The 13633-nt window shown below is 42.2% G+C and overlaps 1 protein-coding gene across 4 annotated transcripts in view; it reads left to right on the top strand.

The window, feature by feature from the left end:
- mprip (myosin phosphatase Rho interacting protein) overlaps positions 1-13633 on the top strand; it is a 47957-nt gene that overhangs the window by 17019 nt on the left and 17305 nt on the right. For all 4 annotated transcript variants that reach the window (XM_073489012.1, XM_073489010.1, XM_073489011.1 and 1 more), the window contains exons 4-13: positions 863-1014; positions 1096-1180; positions 1281-1452; positions 1656-2100; positions 7567-7693; positions 8563-8667; positions 11767-11823; positions 12125-12193; positions 12280-12369; positions 13124-13233. In XM_073489012.1, the coding sequence (XP_073345113.1) occupies positions 863-1014; positions 1096-1180; positions 1281-1452; positions 1656-2100; positions 7567-7693; positions 8563-8667; positions 11767-11823; positions 12125-12193; positions 12280-12369; positions 13124-13233 (1412 nt within the window). The remainder of the gene's footprint in view (positions 1-862; positions 1015-1095; positions 1181-1280; positions 1453-1655; positions 2101-7566; positions 7694-8562; positions 8668-11766; positions 11824-12124; positions 12194-12279; positions 12370-13123; positions 13234-13633) is intronic.

Raw genomic sequence — 13633 nt, 5'->3', positions numbered from 1 at the left:
TCCATTGCATTTGAAAAGCTGCCGCAAAATCAGGCATTTCATGCCGCACCATTCACAAAAAAAGTCACCAAAATCATAGAGGGACTGTCTGCCTTTTAAACTATTTGAAATGTGACACCGATGATATCAGTGTTTAGTCGGGAAGTCACCCATCCAATATGGAAACAAACTGGTGACTCAGGCATCCCACTTACATTTTTTCCACATTTGTGCTTTTTAATGTTCTGTAATAAAAGTTGGAACAGACAACCGAATGTAGTTCAACCATTCATTTCATTATCGATTAATATGTCAATCATTTTCCTGATTAGTTGATTAGTTGTTTGATGGAGAAGATGTTTCCAAAGCTCAAGATGACATCCTCAAATGTCTTGTTTTGTCTACAGCCCAAAGATATCAAAGCTGGAATCAGAAATGTTTGGACATTTAAAAGAAAAAAAAAAAAGATGACAAAAACAATTAAACAGTTCAGGGTTTTCTCACCATTTTAAGGCTTAGGTGCAGTGGCCACATCTAATGGTTGTAGTTAGTCATTAGTGGACTTCTTTAGCAAATTTTTCTCATGAAGCTTTTTGTGTTTTGTTTAATTGTCTGTCGTAACTTTTCCATTTTTTTGTACACATAAAATAATGGTCCTACATTATGTGAATTTGCATTATTAAAGATTTTCTTGGTGGGGGACACCTAAGAAAACTTAACCTGAAGTATGTGCACCTAAATCTTCTCCAGACCTGTGGAAAACACTGTAATTGGCAGTTAATTAAACAACTTACAACTAGTTGATGAATTGACTAATCGCTGCAGCTCTAGTTGAATCATACAGGCCAACACAGGCTAATGCCTCCTGTTGTGTCTTCTCTAGCCAAGCACGCTTCCTCAGGGCACGGTGAACATGAACCTGTGTACGGACGTCATAGACGCAGAACCCAAGACGGGCCAGAAGAACTCCCTGTGCATCATCACTCCAGACCAGGAGTACTTCATCAGAGGAGAGAATAAAGAGATCATCAATGGGTAAGTTGTCTTGATGCTGGTGGGTTGGGTAAGATTGGATGTGCACACACAAATATAAGAAGCACTCTCATCTCTGTCCAGGTGGAGCGAGCAACTGGTGGTATACCCCAGAACCAACAAACAGAACCAGAAGAAGAAACGCAAGGTGGAGCCCACGACCTCCCAGGTAATGATTCTGATCATAAAATCTACTGTCACAGTTTGATTTCATGTTACACTTTACTTGTGTCGTTGTTTTTTTGACGGTTTGACGTGTTCGTGTCCAGGAGCCGGGCCCAGCCAAGGTAGCAGTAACAGGCTCTGGTATCCCTGAGGCAGACAAGGTTCCCGACTCGAGCTCCATCATCTGGCAGGAGGAGCTGAACCAGAGAGAGGCCGAGGGGGCTGCTGTGTGGGCTGCTGCTGATCTGCCTCCAGGATCACCGCTGCCCCCTGCAGGTACGGAGGAATAACATCCTTGTTTAGAGGAACTCTGTATGGTGTTTATAAAGTTAATAAAACCAAATAGTGAACACATGAAATGAATAAAAAAGTGAGAAAAGTGTTGTGGCTCTTCAGTAAGAAGTAGTGTCAAAAATGAATTACAGTAAAGTAACAGAAAGTTAAGTTTCTCATTTTGTTTTTGGTCCCGTCTCGTCTAGGTGACTGTGCTTCTGTGGCGCATGGCTCTGACGCAGGATCGGTTAACGGTGATGAGGTGGACCGGGGCAGCCTGGCGCTGCACGGCTCTGTGCCCCAGCCCCCCAGTGACCTGCTCTCCCCGACGGGCTCATGCTCCAGTCTTGGTGGCATCCCGCGCTGCCTCTCCCCGGCCCCCAGCGACCCCTTCCCCTCCGGCAGCTCCCTGCTCTCTAACGGCTCCCACATCAGTGGCTCAGTCAGCTCTCTAGACTCGGACGCGAGCGGCAGCACGGTCACCAGCACGGACAGCCACCCGGCCAACCAGAGGGGCGGTCACTCCTACAGCCACCACGACACGCCACGATCCCGACGGCTGGAGGCCGAGGCCAGGAAGGCGGAGAAGAGGAGCCGATTCAGGAGCCCTGACCGGCAGGAGAGGGAGGCAGTCCTCAGCCCCGAGAGGAGGTCAGTGTCTTCATTACAGTATTCATTCCTAACAGTCCATTTCTCTTTCTTTATCTCAGTAGATTCCAGCTTTTGACTTAAAACAACAAAATAGTTTAAACTAGTATTTTCAGACTGAACTTGCTGAGGACTGACATCATTTTATTTATTCGTCTTCTTTATTTATCCTTGTCCTCTACCTCTTCTTCTTATTCTTTTAATAGATAATTAACTGGGGGCCATCTTGTGGAGATTGCAGTGCATTTTGTATTTGTCCATTTGTCTATTAATTTGGGAACTGCCTTGCTCAGCATTTTCATTTGTGTGTTCATCTATTCTTTTGTAAAAAAAACATTTTAAGTATTACGTATATATTGCACTAAGTAGTAGAGCTGCAACAATTAGTCAATTACTAAAGTCGGTCAAAAGTAAATTAGTTGCCATCTATTTTTAATAATCGAATAAACATTACATTTTTTTAACCATAAATGTCAAACATTGGGCATCAGGCAGCAACATTCTCTTAAATTTCTCTTATATTTTCTCTGACTTTTTTGTCAGAAAAAAAATAAGAGAAGTCACCTCCAGATGCACCAAACATTCTAACCATCCAAATCTGCTCTAACCCAGGTGTGCTGAATGATGAATCCCATTTGATCGTAAATTGGAGGCGTGTGGCTGATTGTTTGTAATTAGCATAGGTGATGCCTGCTAAACATAATATTAGGGCAGGTGTTGTGCCAACAAAAAAGGGTAGTAAGAAGAAGAAGAATGTCAGCAGCAGTGAACTTGAGGTATTGATCAATTGACCAATAGAATTTTTAACCACAAATTAAACAATCCAATCATTAAATTCCTCTAAAACATATAGGCTGATAATCTAAATTTGATTATATTATGCATTTTTTTATGTTCCTATAAATGAAAACATGTTTCCGTGCATTGGACAAACACATTGTGGACTGTGTAAACGGGATGTTTTTGTCTTTTCTTGGTAAGAGTGCTCTCAGCCACTCTTACAGTGTTCACTTACCAAAAAGAAGAGCAAAAATAAGAAAACATTGGTGAATCCCAGAAATCATTGGATAATAACAAAATAAGAGAAAATCATGGATACAAACAAAAGTAAGAGAAAATGTGTTTGTATATCGCTTCTTGCATGAGGCCCGTTGTCTAGTTCCAGCTTCTTCTTCTTGTGAGGATTTGTTGCTTTTCTTTGTCAGTTACGACAGTAAATGAAGAATCTTTGGGTTTTGGTCTGTTTTTGAGGATGTCACTTTGGGCTCAGGAAATCTGGAATCTTATAGACTAAACAATCGTGAAAGTAATGGTCAGATTAATCGACGATTAAACTAATCATTAGTTTAGTGTCCTGTTTAATAAGATACCCTCAGCCATTTAGTTTGCACTTTCATGAATTTGGGGGACTCGCAGGAGACATGGTCAGAATTATTGCAGTGGAGGACAAGATATCATGACTTTCAGTCAAGATCTCCTGTCTATTCATGATATAAGCTCCATAAAAGTGTAAATCTTCTACTTCTATAATGCGGCGTCTTTCAAACTATTCTTCAGGTACATTAGACATTAGACTTATCTGTGATAAACTTCAAGTCTCCAAGAGGGATAACTCTGACATCAGAGGACTACTGTTTCTACAAGCAGACTTAACTGATCTTGATGTGCAAATTCCATTCATGAATAGCAATAAGTGGCTCTGCAATCTTTTTGTCTGTTGTGTCATCCCAGCTGATGCCTGTCTCACCATAAGGGCAGTAAATAACAGAAAACACTTGAGATGAAGGTGTTGAAAAGTAATTGTGTGACGGACCCACCCACGCCTGACTGCCAGCCACACTCACTGGCAGATGTGTTTGGCTTAAGTCTGTATTTGTAAATGTTGCACATTAAACAGTCTGTCCAGACACTTTGGCAATCCAGTATATCAGACTAAATATCAGAAGAGACTGTTTTTCTTCTGCTGAAACAAAAACGACACATTAACACACAGGTCAGGCTGAAGAGGAAGTGATGTACGTAGCCTGATACACCTTGCTGCTCTTGCTGACAGGTGAAGTCTTAAATCTGCCTCTGATTTAACCTGATGAAGCAGGTTAGTGGATGCTTTCCCAGAATCCAGCTCCATGCTGCAGACACTGTGCTCTGGAAATACTTGAGCCTCTGGCTTATCCTTTTAAAGGCATGTGTACACCAATACACATGCACAAGCACACACACACTAACAGTCTAGTGACGCACATACTTCCAAAGCTTTTGATGTGCACACATACACTCTCTCAACTGCTGTGGTTTTAATGGAAGGGAGGAGAAACGTCTGTATTTGGTGAAATGAAGGCATTGAGGGTGTGGGGGAGAGAGGGGTTAGTGATGCTCTTTGAATATCCTGAGATATGTGTGTTATATACCTGTGTGTGTGTGTGTGTGTGTGTGTGTGTGTGTGTGTGTGTGTGTGTGTGTGTGTGTGTGTCCTGCCAGTTTCTTTCTTTTTCTATCAGCAGTCTCACATACTGTAAGCATACACTGTATAAACACACAGCCTCCGTACTTTCCATTCAGTAATCTGGTGCTGTTGCCCAAGAGGTCATGGGTCTCACACACATACACACACCAGAGACGGCGACATTTCAAACAAACGAAGTGGGTGAGGTGGGGGTCATCTTTTTCCTCCCGCAGCCAGCTTCCTGCTCCATTCAGCCCCTCCGTCCATGCCAGGCGTGAGAGGAAAAGGAGGAGAGGAAAACACTGCCCCATAAACACATTACTGGTCCACTTGAGCCAGTTTAGGGTTTAAGTGAAGCAGCCTCTCCCTCTGTACAGACCCGCCCATTCAACAGCCAGGCACCATGTGACTGTAGCCCCTGTCAGTTATGTAGCTCATTACATGTCCTATATGTGATGCAAAAAACTAGTAGAGATGTAATGAACACAGATTCACAGCAGGATCAATGGCTAATGACATCAACATCCAACACTAGCCCCATTCACACTGCCCTTTCAAGGCGGGAATCTTGCGCCGACATTCTGCCGTGGCGTCTGTGTGAAAGTTACAGAGGCCGAGACTTCAGTGAACTTCCCCCCGGAAAAACAGCATCCCTCCCCGCGAATGAAAGCGGGGTCACAGACAGGGTCACAATTTACTGATGGTGATTATGTGATGTCATTTAGAACAAAACTTTTCTTTGTCACTTTCCACGATGCATGGTGGGTCAGGATCTCAATCACAACACTTTATAAAGCATCCATATGATTAGAAACAGTCAGTGGATACATTTTAGTTTACAGGAGGAAACCAGGGAGAACATGCAAAAAAGTCATGATGTGTACCGTCACGCCTCTTTTGGTCCCGAAACGCCAGCATGCTGTTTGAAATGACCCGCTGGAGCGACTTTATGCCGGTGCTGCTTGGTTCAGTGTGAATGAACAAAGGCGGCGTAAAGGCGAGCCTTTGTTGCGGCAATCATGCGGAATCTCTGTGCGAAGAGGGCTACTGATGCATCCTGTGAGACCAGAAAACACTGGACTTCTTTCACATCAAGAACTTCTTAACTCCTCACTGCTCTCCAGTGGTGTTACCACTTCTTCAGACACACCAGGTGCCAAATGTCATACAGACAATGTGGCTGCTTCCCTAAATGTCCGGTCATCTTTCAATAGAGTTAGGTTCACGTAATGGGTACATATGTCTGAGTGACAATAAGGACTTGGCTTTATTAGATAAATGATGCCAGGACTGTGACGTACTCGTTGGAAAATGTGTGCAGTTTGCCTGACTTCACTTAAATCTTCAGGTTCAGGTGTGATTTGTCTTTTAAGCCTTTGTAAAAAAAACTAAAACTGAAAGTTAACTTGATCTTTGAGAGACTGGAGCAGTAAATGAAACTCAACAACACTCTGCTAGTGAACACGTGTGTACTGGTACACACTCCTGACATGTCACTGTGCAGAGAAACACAGTTGGTCAGCGTGTATGATACAAACACTTGCATTGTTCGGGGACAATTGGATCTGACCTTCTCATAGCAGGATTGTGATGAAGCCCTCTTGAATCCCTGTATGTTAGGGACATACATCTGGCGTTTGGCCTCACACTGTCCTTGTCCTCCTCCTCTCTCTTTTGTTCCCTTTTAAGGACTGCAGGTTTGGCTGTAGAGTCCCCAAATAAGGACAACATTTAGGAGAAAGAGTAATATAATATTTCCCACTGCCTCCCACCTTCCTCTTCTTTGTGATGCAGATTCCTCTGTCATTTAACACAACGTCTGTGTGGGAACATGTCAGAGCTGGCAGCTACTGTGTCACAGTCTGAGGAAGCTTACAGATGGAGGCTGTTTTATCACCTGTGGTCTGGTTCTCTTTGTACTCAATAAGTTGATCTTTTTTATTAAAGGGCCCACTTTTTCATGGCTCTGATGTCTATGATTTAGCTGGTACTCTAAAAGCAACGGTCTGTATTATGCAATACAGAACTCTTATTCTGTTTTGCATAATATCGTTGCCTTCATATCTGTAATGGATCTCTACTTTGACATTTAGCTGCTTCAGCAGATGAAGTCACAGAGGAAGAGCAACATGTATGAACTGGTACAACATACTTTACTTCCTCCAGGGTGTCCCAACTCAAGTTGTTTTTTTTAATACAGCTGAAATTTTGATCTGACTACATGTACACAGTGGCATTGACAAAATCTTTCATATGCAGTACAGAAAGGAAACATGAAATGGTGCAAATGTCAAGAGTTGTGTAGTTGATCACAATGTGGTTATATCATGGCTTTTTACTTTGTTGCAGATTGCTTGGATTCTGACATAATCTTATTCATGTCTACCCAAATAGAAGTGATTTTGTGTGAATTCACACACATTAAATCTACCAAAGCAGGCTCAAGTCCAAACACCCATTTTTATGCCCAACCTGTTGTGACTTCTTTATGCAGGATTGCAGGAACTTTCTCAGGAGACTGCGACTGACAGAACAGAGCCAGTAAACAATAATTTAACAAGCTAAACAAGCTAATTGTTTTATTGCAGTTATGTTGTTCAAACAAAAACAATTCATTATTAAACACCATGCAGAATGTCAACCATGTATTATTATCCAATCAAAGCTCAGCTCTAAGCAAAAAGAACAACATGGTGACTGTGCTGTCTCTCCCTCATGTGGGAAAATGTCTCAAATCCTTCCATCATTTTTAAATCCATTATCAGTCTGATTCTCCTGATCACCCCGGTTCTTCAGATGTGCTGGAAGCACAAACAGGAAATAATAAAGCTCCCACTTGAGTCCTGGAACTATTGGATTAAAAGGGACTTAAGATGTTTTATCTCACGCCATGTCCCATAGACTTTAATGCCTTTCAGTGTTGTTACTGTGCAAGGACAAGATGTAGAAGAGTAATGTTTAAGAAATACTTACTGGATTGTTATTTGTATACTTAAATCTGTGTGTGTGCTTGTGTGGATCCGCAGTCGCTCCGGTGTTATTGAGAAGTTGGAGGCCTTGGAGCTGGAGAACCCAGAGAAAATGGAAGTGGAGGAGTCGGGGAGGAGTGGAGCCAGACAGGGCCGAAGTGAGCACAGACGCTTCCACAGAGAGGTAACTGTGTGTGTGTGTGTGTGTGTGTGTGTGTGTGAGTGTGAGTGATCCAACAGTGCCAACATTGTGCAGCAGTTTACAATAGATTGGGTAAGACTTGTAAACTGTTTTTAAACAACATCACATGTGAGCTCGACCTTGGACCTATCAGCGTGGGTTTTGCTTTTTTTTTTATGTTTTTCCCCCGGTACCTCCCCCTCTCTTCTATCTTTTCCCTTCACCCTCGCCCTCTTCCCTCCATCGCTGCCTCTCTCTGTCCTGTCTTTGTTTTAGTTGTAGGTCAGAGGTCAGCAGTGTGTGCTGTATTCATTTCCAGTTTCCATTCTGTGGTGGGATTCCCCTGATGATTATGCTTCCCTTTCCCACCCTGGCCCATGGTGCTGGGCTAAAACTGCTCAAAACCCAACTTTAGGAACACTGAGAGAGAGCCAACACACTGATACAGAGTCCCAGTCACACTGTTAAACACACTGTTTTTTGGCCTGGTCCCAGATCTTTGTCAGTCATGTGCAGATGAAACTATCACGTATGTATACAGATGAAGATGATAAGAACTGCTTGTGTGCCTCGTACTGCACGCACAACTAAGTTATCTGTTATTCTTACTGTTGCTTTCAAACAATACACACACACACACACACAGATTTAGAGTTGACGGGTTTAGCCCCACGCTATCAGTGTGTTTGTCTGTTGTCATACTCTTTGGTTCAGTGCAGAGTTGATCCTGACAGAGAAGGAGCAGTTGACATTTCTCCGAAGCACATTAGTATCCATCCAAACAGACCAAATGGATGATGAACTATAAATGATGTGATTTTTGTATTTCGTATGTTGAAACTTTTATGTGTTTATGTGTGTGTGCTGTTTAGGAGCAGAGGCGTGACGTGGGTCAGGGTCTGGACTTCCCCTCCACCCTGCCGCCTTTGAGGAGAGCCAAGTCCCTGGACAGAAGGACCACTGAGTCGGTCATGACGGTGAGTGTTTCCGGCCTGGTCAAGGTCCAGGGTTCAATGCACAGCATCTATGACTGTCAAAGGTTAGGATGCATTTAAACACAATTCATCCGTGTTCTTCATTGGGACTGCAGGAACCTTGTCTTGGCCACTAGATTATGTTCTAATGAAAGCTTTCTTTTCTTACACAATAATTATGTAAAAGGCCAGAATATGTGTGTGTGTGGTCAGGCCCTCCTGCACCACATGTAAGTTACATTTAGCATTTTGTGAGACACAGCCATCAGCATGTTACTGTCTTACAAATGACCTATGGCTAACAGAGCACAACACTTATAGTAATATACTCAGACCTGTAATCATCCCCACGGTTTAACAATATATATTCTCCTTCGATCACTCCTACTAGAAATCCTGCAGATTCTTTATTCAAATCCTTCTGTCACCGTTTATAATTTAGCTACAGACCCGCTACAGCCTTCTCTGCTCCTATTGCCACTCCAAACTCTCCACTTAACCCATGTACCTTTAAGAAAAGCAAAGGTCTACGAGTGATACTCCAGAAACTAGATCATAGTAATGTTTTATTCCTCTAATGTTAATATAAAAAATATTGAAATATTGATACTAGATATTTGAAACTATTCTCTCCAACAGTGAGTCAACACACACACACACACACACACACACGTACACACACACACACACACCACTGCAGTGTCCACATAAGCTGCCTCCTCACACGCCTCTGACCATAGTCAGTATTTAATTACATTAAATGCTGTTGTACTTAACACACAGTACACAGACCTTGTTATATTTGGTCTCAAATATCGATATTTTTAAAAGTATTGTATCAAAGTTAGAAATTCCAGTATGGTGACCACTCGAGTACGGATGGATCCAGATGTCCTGCTTTGAGTGAAACACAGCTTAAAGACATATGAGTGACTAAGATGGAGCTTTAATGGTTACAACTAGTACAGAGTGGACCGAGCTGGAAGGGGTTTAATTGTGTGTTGTTTGTTTGCTTCATGTCTTTGTTCATGTTCAAGGTTATTGAACATTTTTTCCTCCATTGTTTCCTCGAGTCTTAAATAACTGGTTAAATAAAGGACATATATATTTCATTGTGCAACCCTGCTTTGTACAGGGACAAATAAATGACCTTGATCCCTCCAATATATACTCTCCCTTTAGCTCTGTTTTTGCCTGTAAACAAACCTGAATAGCTTCATGCTAAAAATGTGACTTTCTTCACCGGGTAACTGTGTGTGTGTGCCGTAGCATGCTGAGTTGATATTGTACAGCAGGTTTATCAGGCCTGGTGCGAACAGTAAGACTGAACCACACAGTGCACATGTGGGCCATGACAAGGAGCTCAAACAGGTTAGAAAGCTTTGAAGAGCTGCAGAGTCAGGTGATTACTCTCTCTGTGGTTGTCACTTCAAGCTAACCCTCTAATTTCATACTTAGTAACTGGATTCAGTGTTAGTATAACCAATGTTACTGAGTTTAATATTGACACAGTTCTGTCCTTGATTCATTGATGTGTCTATAATGTCAGTATAAATGGCATGTTAGCCTGACCAACAGTCCAAAAAGCAAATAGCTGGAAAGCTGTAGCTGGAATTAGGTTCAAACGATTAATGGTGTGGTTGTTTCAGCTTCGCTTCTGAAACCAGTTTTAATGTGCACCTCAGACTGCCTGTTTTTCCCACGATGCTGCTGCATAGAAGCTTTAAACAAACCAGAGCACTTGTAGAGGAGATTGGTAGATTAGAAGATGTAGCTGATGATAAGATGAGGCTTGGGTTCAGATTTGTTCTAATTGTTTTGACAGAAACCAACACTTGTATGTTTAAAGTCCTTCTGAAGGCCAGTGTGTTTCAGTGTGTCTCTGCGCTCCCAGACAAAGCCTCTCCTGTTCTGCTAAGCTGTAGGATCCAGGGTCAGCATCAGTGCCAGGTCTTCAGCTGTGTGCAGAGAGAAAGAGGTCACCGGGTTGTTGTCGGGGCTGATTGTGTTAGGTAACACAGTTAGGAGAATTAAATATTGAGAGAGAACTTGTAGCCCCTCAACAGCTTTGCTCTGACAGCTTTTATTCTCGAGGTCTGCTTGGGAAGGTGGAGCATTTAGGAAAAGCACAGCTATGTGCTGCAGCATTACGAGTGTAAGAAGAATACACAAAAGGGCCTGTTTACTATTTAAATTGAGTAAAGGAAAAGAGCAAAATGGTAGATCAGTCATCACATTTCAAATTGCATGATCTAAGTGTATGATTTCTACTGTAGTTAAAATGTCTTTTTCCTAATGTTTGTGAGGGTGTGGATGTTGTAGGCCAAACCTCCGTCCTGCAGGGGGCAGCGCAGCCCCCTCCTCTCCCTCTCCTCTCCAGGTTATTGTCCTTATCCTGCTCCCTCTGTGTGCAGATTTTGCCCGCTGCGTGTATTCATTGCACCCATCCTGTGCCATGTGTGTTGTTTTATTTCTGTCGGCTGGAAGAGTGAGGTGTGTGTGTGTGTGAGTGAGTGAAAGAGTGAGAGAGAGAGAGGTAGAGAGAGAGAGAGAGAGAGCGTATATCACAATTTGCCACTGCTTCCTGAGGTCACCATGCACATGTGTGTGTTCCTTCCACTGTGTGGAGTCACAGCAGATACAGCAGTACTAAGCACTGAGCTGCATCCTCAGCTGGATTCACAGACTGACAGCAGATGTGGCAGAAGTTGCTCCTGACCAGTGGTCCTCATTACTCTCCTCTGATCTGAATGTGTGCCATCCACTGGTGGGCTCAACTTCTACCCCCACCTGACTGACTGAGCATGTGTTTTTGAACAATGACCATGATTTTGTTCCTGAATTTGACATTTTACCTGTTTTTAGGAATTGGTTCTGGGTACTTTTTGGTTGGATCCGTATGCTGCATTATTTTGTGATATTTTAAGAGAAGTGGTGGGAAACTATTGTAGCACTTATTGTAGCAAAGAAAGTTGTAGTTAGTTAGTTATATTTGACTTTCTTCTGAGGTCATCTGCATGTTGAACATTTTGACACCCAAAGTTTTTTCAGTGCTATTTCAGACTTTTTCCTAATATATTTCTTTTGTCTTTTTTTTTCTAGCCGGATTTATTGAACTTCAAGAAAGGCTGGATGGTGAAGCTGGATGAGCAAGGCCAGGTACTATGAACTCTTTAATCTGCCCCCCTTTTTTAGTGAGGTCGACTGATATTTAAAGGTCCTAAATGCCAAATTGAGCACCCCTAGTGGTCGCAGTTCAGAACCAGCATGTCAGACCAAAACAAACTGGCATGTCAGACACACCTCACCTCTGATTCCCATCATACAGTGCAATGCAGCTGCGCAGTGAATACACAGAGTGCAATAACTCACCGGAGAGATGTAACTTGTCCGGAGGTCGTGTTCTCTCTCCAGAGCCGATTTACTGAACAACTTTGTCCTGTTTGTGTCCATGTTTTAGTGGAAGAAGTACTGGTTTGTTCTGACAGATCACAGCCTGAGATACTATAAGGACTCAATTGCAGAGGAGGTGAGCTTATTTGTTCTTAATTGCATATTTCTGTGTTGAACAGATCTTTGTTTTATTTCATGTCTCTTCTCTTTGTGTTACCTCAGGCCTCTGACCTCGATGGTGAGATCGACTTGTCAACTTGCTGCAATGTAACTGAGTACCAGGCTCAACGCAACTATGGCTTCCAAATACATGTAAGAGGCAAATGTTTCTACTGTGAATGTTATGTTATTCCCACATTTATTCCAATAATTAAGTATTATGACCTGGTTTTACATATCCCTTTGATAAAGTGAAAGCCTCTACAATCATTTCAGCCACTGAATGACATCACATGAGTCAGTTTATCAGATGACATGCAGCTTCATCTGGAGTCACAAAGGGCTTTATATTACTTGGTTCACATAGACCGTAGAACTTCCCAACACCTGTAAACACACTTTAAGGTGTGAAATGGTGGAGTTAGCCTTTTAGTGGTAGTCAGAACAAAAAGTGAAAACATCTCATCTCTGTATATGTAATATATTATTGGGATATTGATTGATTGATTGATTGATTGATTGATAGATAATATAGTAAATGTTATGCATTATCTGTGAAGAAACTGTTACTAGATGAACTAATCAGATTGGAATGTCTGTTTTTGGCTAATGCAGTGAATGAAATACATTACATCACCATATTAAACAAATACCAAATAACATTGCAGCATTTCCAAAACACTGTGCTGCAATGGCTTAATATGTGCAAAAATGTTCAACAGTTATCTACTGCAGTATAAATACTGTGGCAGAATCACTAATGGAATCATTGTCACCCAACTTTTGGTCCAAAGACAAACTGAACTTTTACAATGTATTATTATTTATTGCAGGGCTGTTGTATGGCCTCGAGGTGTTTATAATTGTGGGGTTCAGAGTTTATTTCATGGTGCTCTTAAATGTTTAGACCCAGGAGGGAGTGCACACTCTGTCGGCCATGACAGCGGGGATACGCAGGAACTGGATCCAGGCTGTCATGAAGAACGTCAGACCCTCCACTGCCCCTGATGTGGCGAGGTCAGTACGATCACTTCAGCACTGCTGTAAACATGTTTCAGTGATATGAGGATAGATAATTAAGCCTCTGATCTGAACGAACCCTGGATGTCCACTGGAGGCAGAAGTTTCATGGCTCCATCGCTGGTCTGTCATATCTTCAAGCAGTCTGTAATCCAGTCAAGTTTAGATGATTTTTACTGACATTTTTTGTGTTTTACAAACATAATAAAAAAAAGATTGATTATGATGACAGATACTTCGTCACTGTACTAGATGTATTGTAATTAGTGTACACTGTCTGAAGTCTTAATTTGGTAGAAAGAAGCTAGTAGCATTCCTTCTCATGCGTCATAGAGGTTTGACAGAAACAAACAAGAAAAACTAGTTTTATGTCTCCGTGCCGGGGACAGCCGTGGCT

Source organism: Pagrus major, chromosome 20 (genome assembly GCF_040436345.1).
Source record: "Pagrus major chromosome 20, Pma_NU_1.0".
Classification (NCBI taxonomy): Eukaryota; Metazoa; Chordata; class Actinopteri; order Spariformes; family Sparidae; genus Pagrus; species Pagrus major.
The sequence above is the reverse complement of the archived record's forward strand: the minus strand, read 5'-3'. Positions and strand labels throughout refer to the sequence as shown.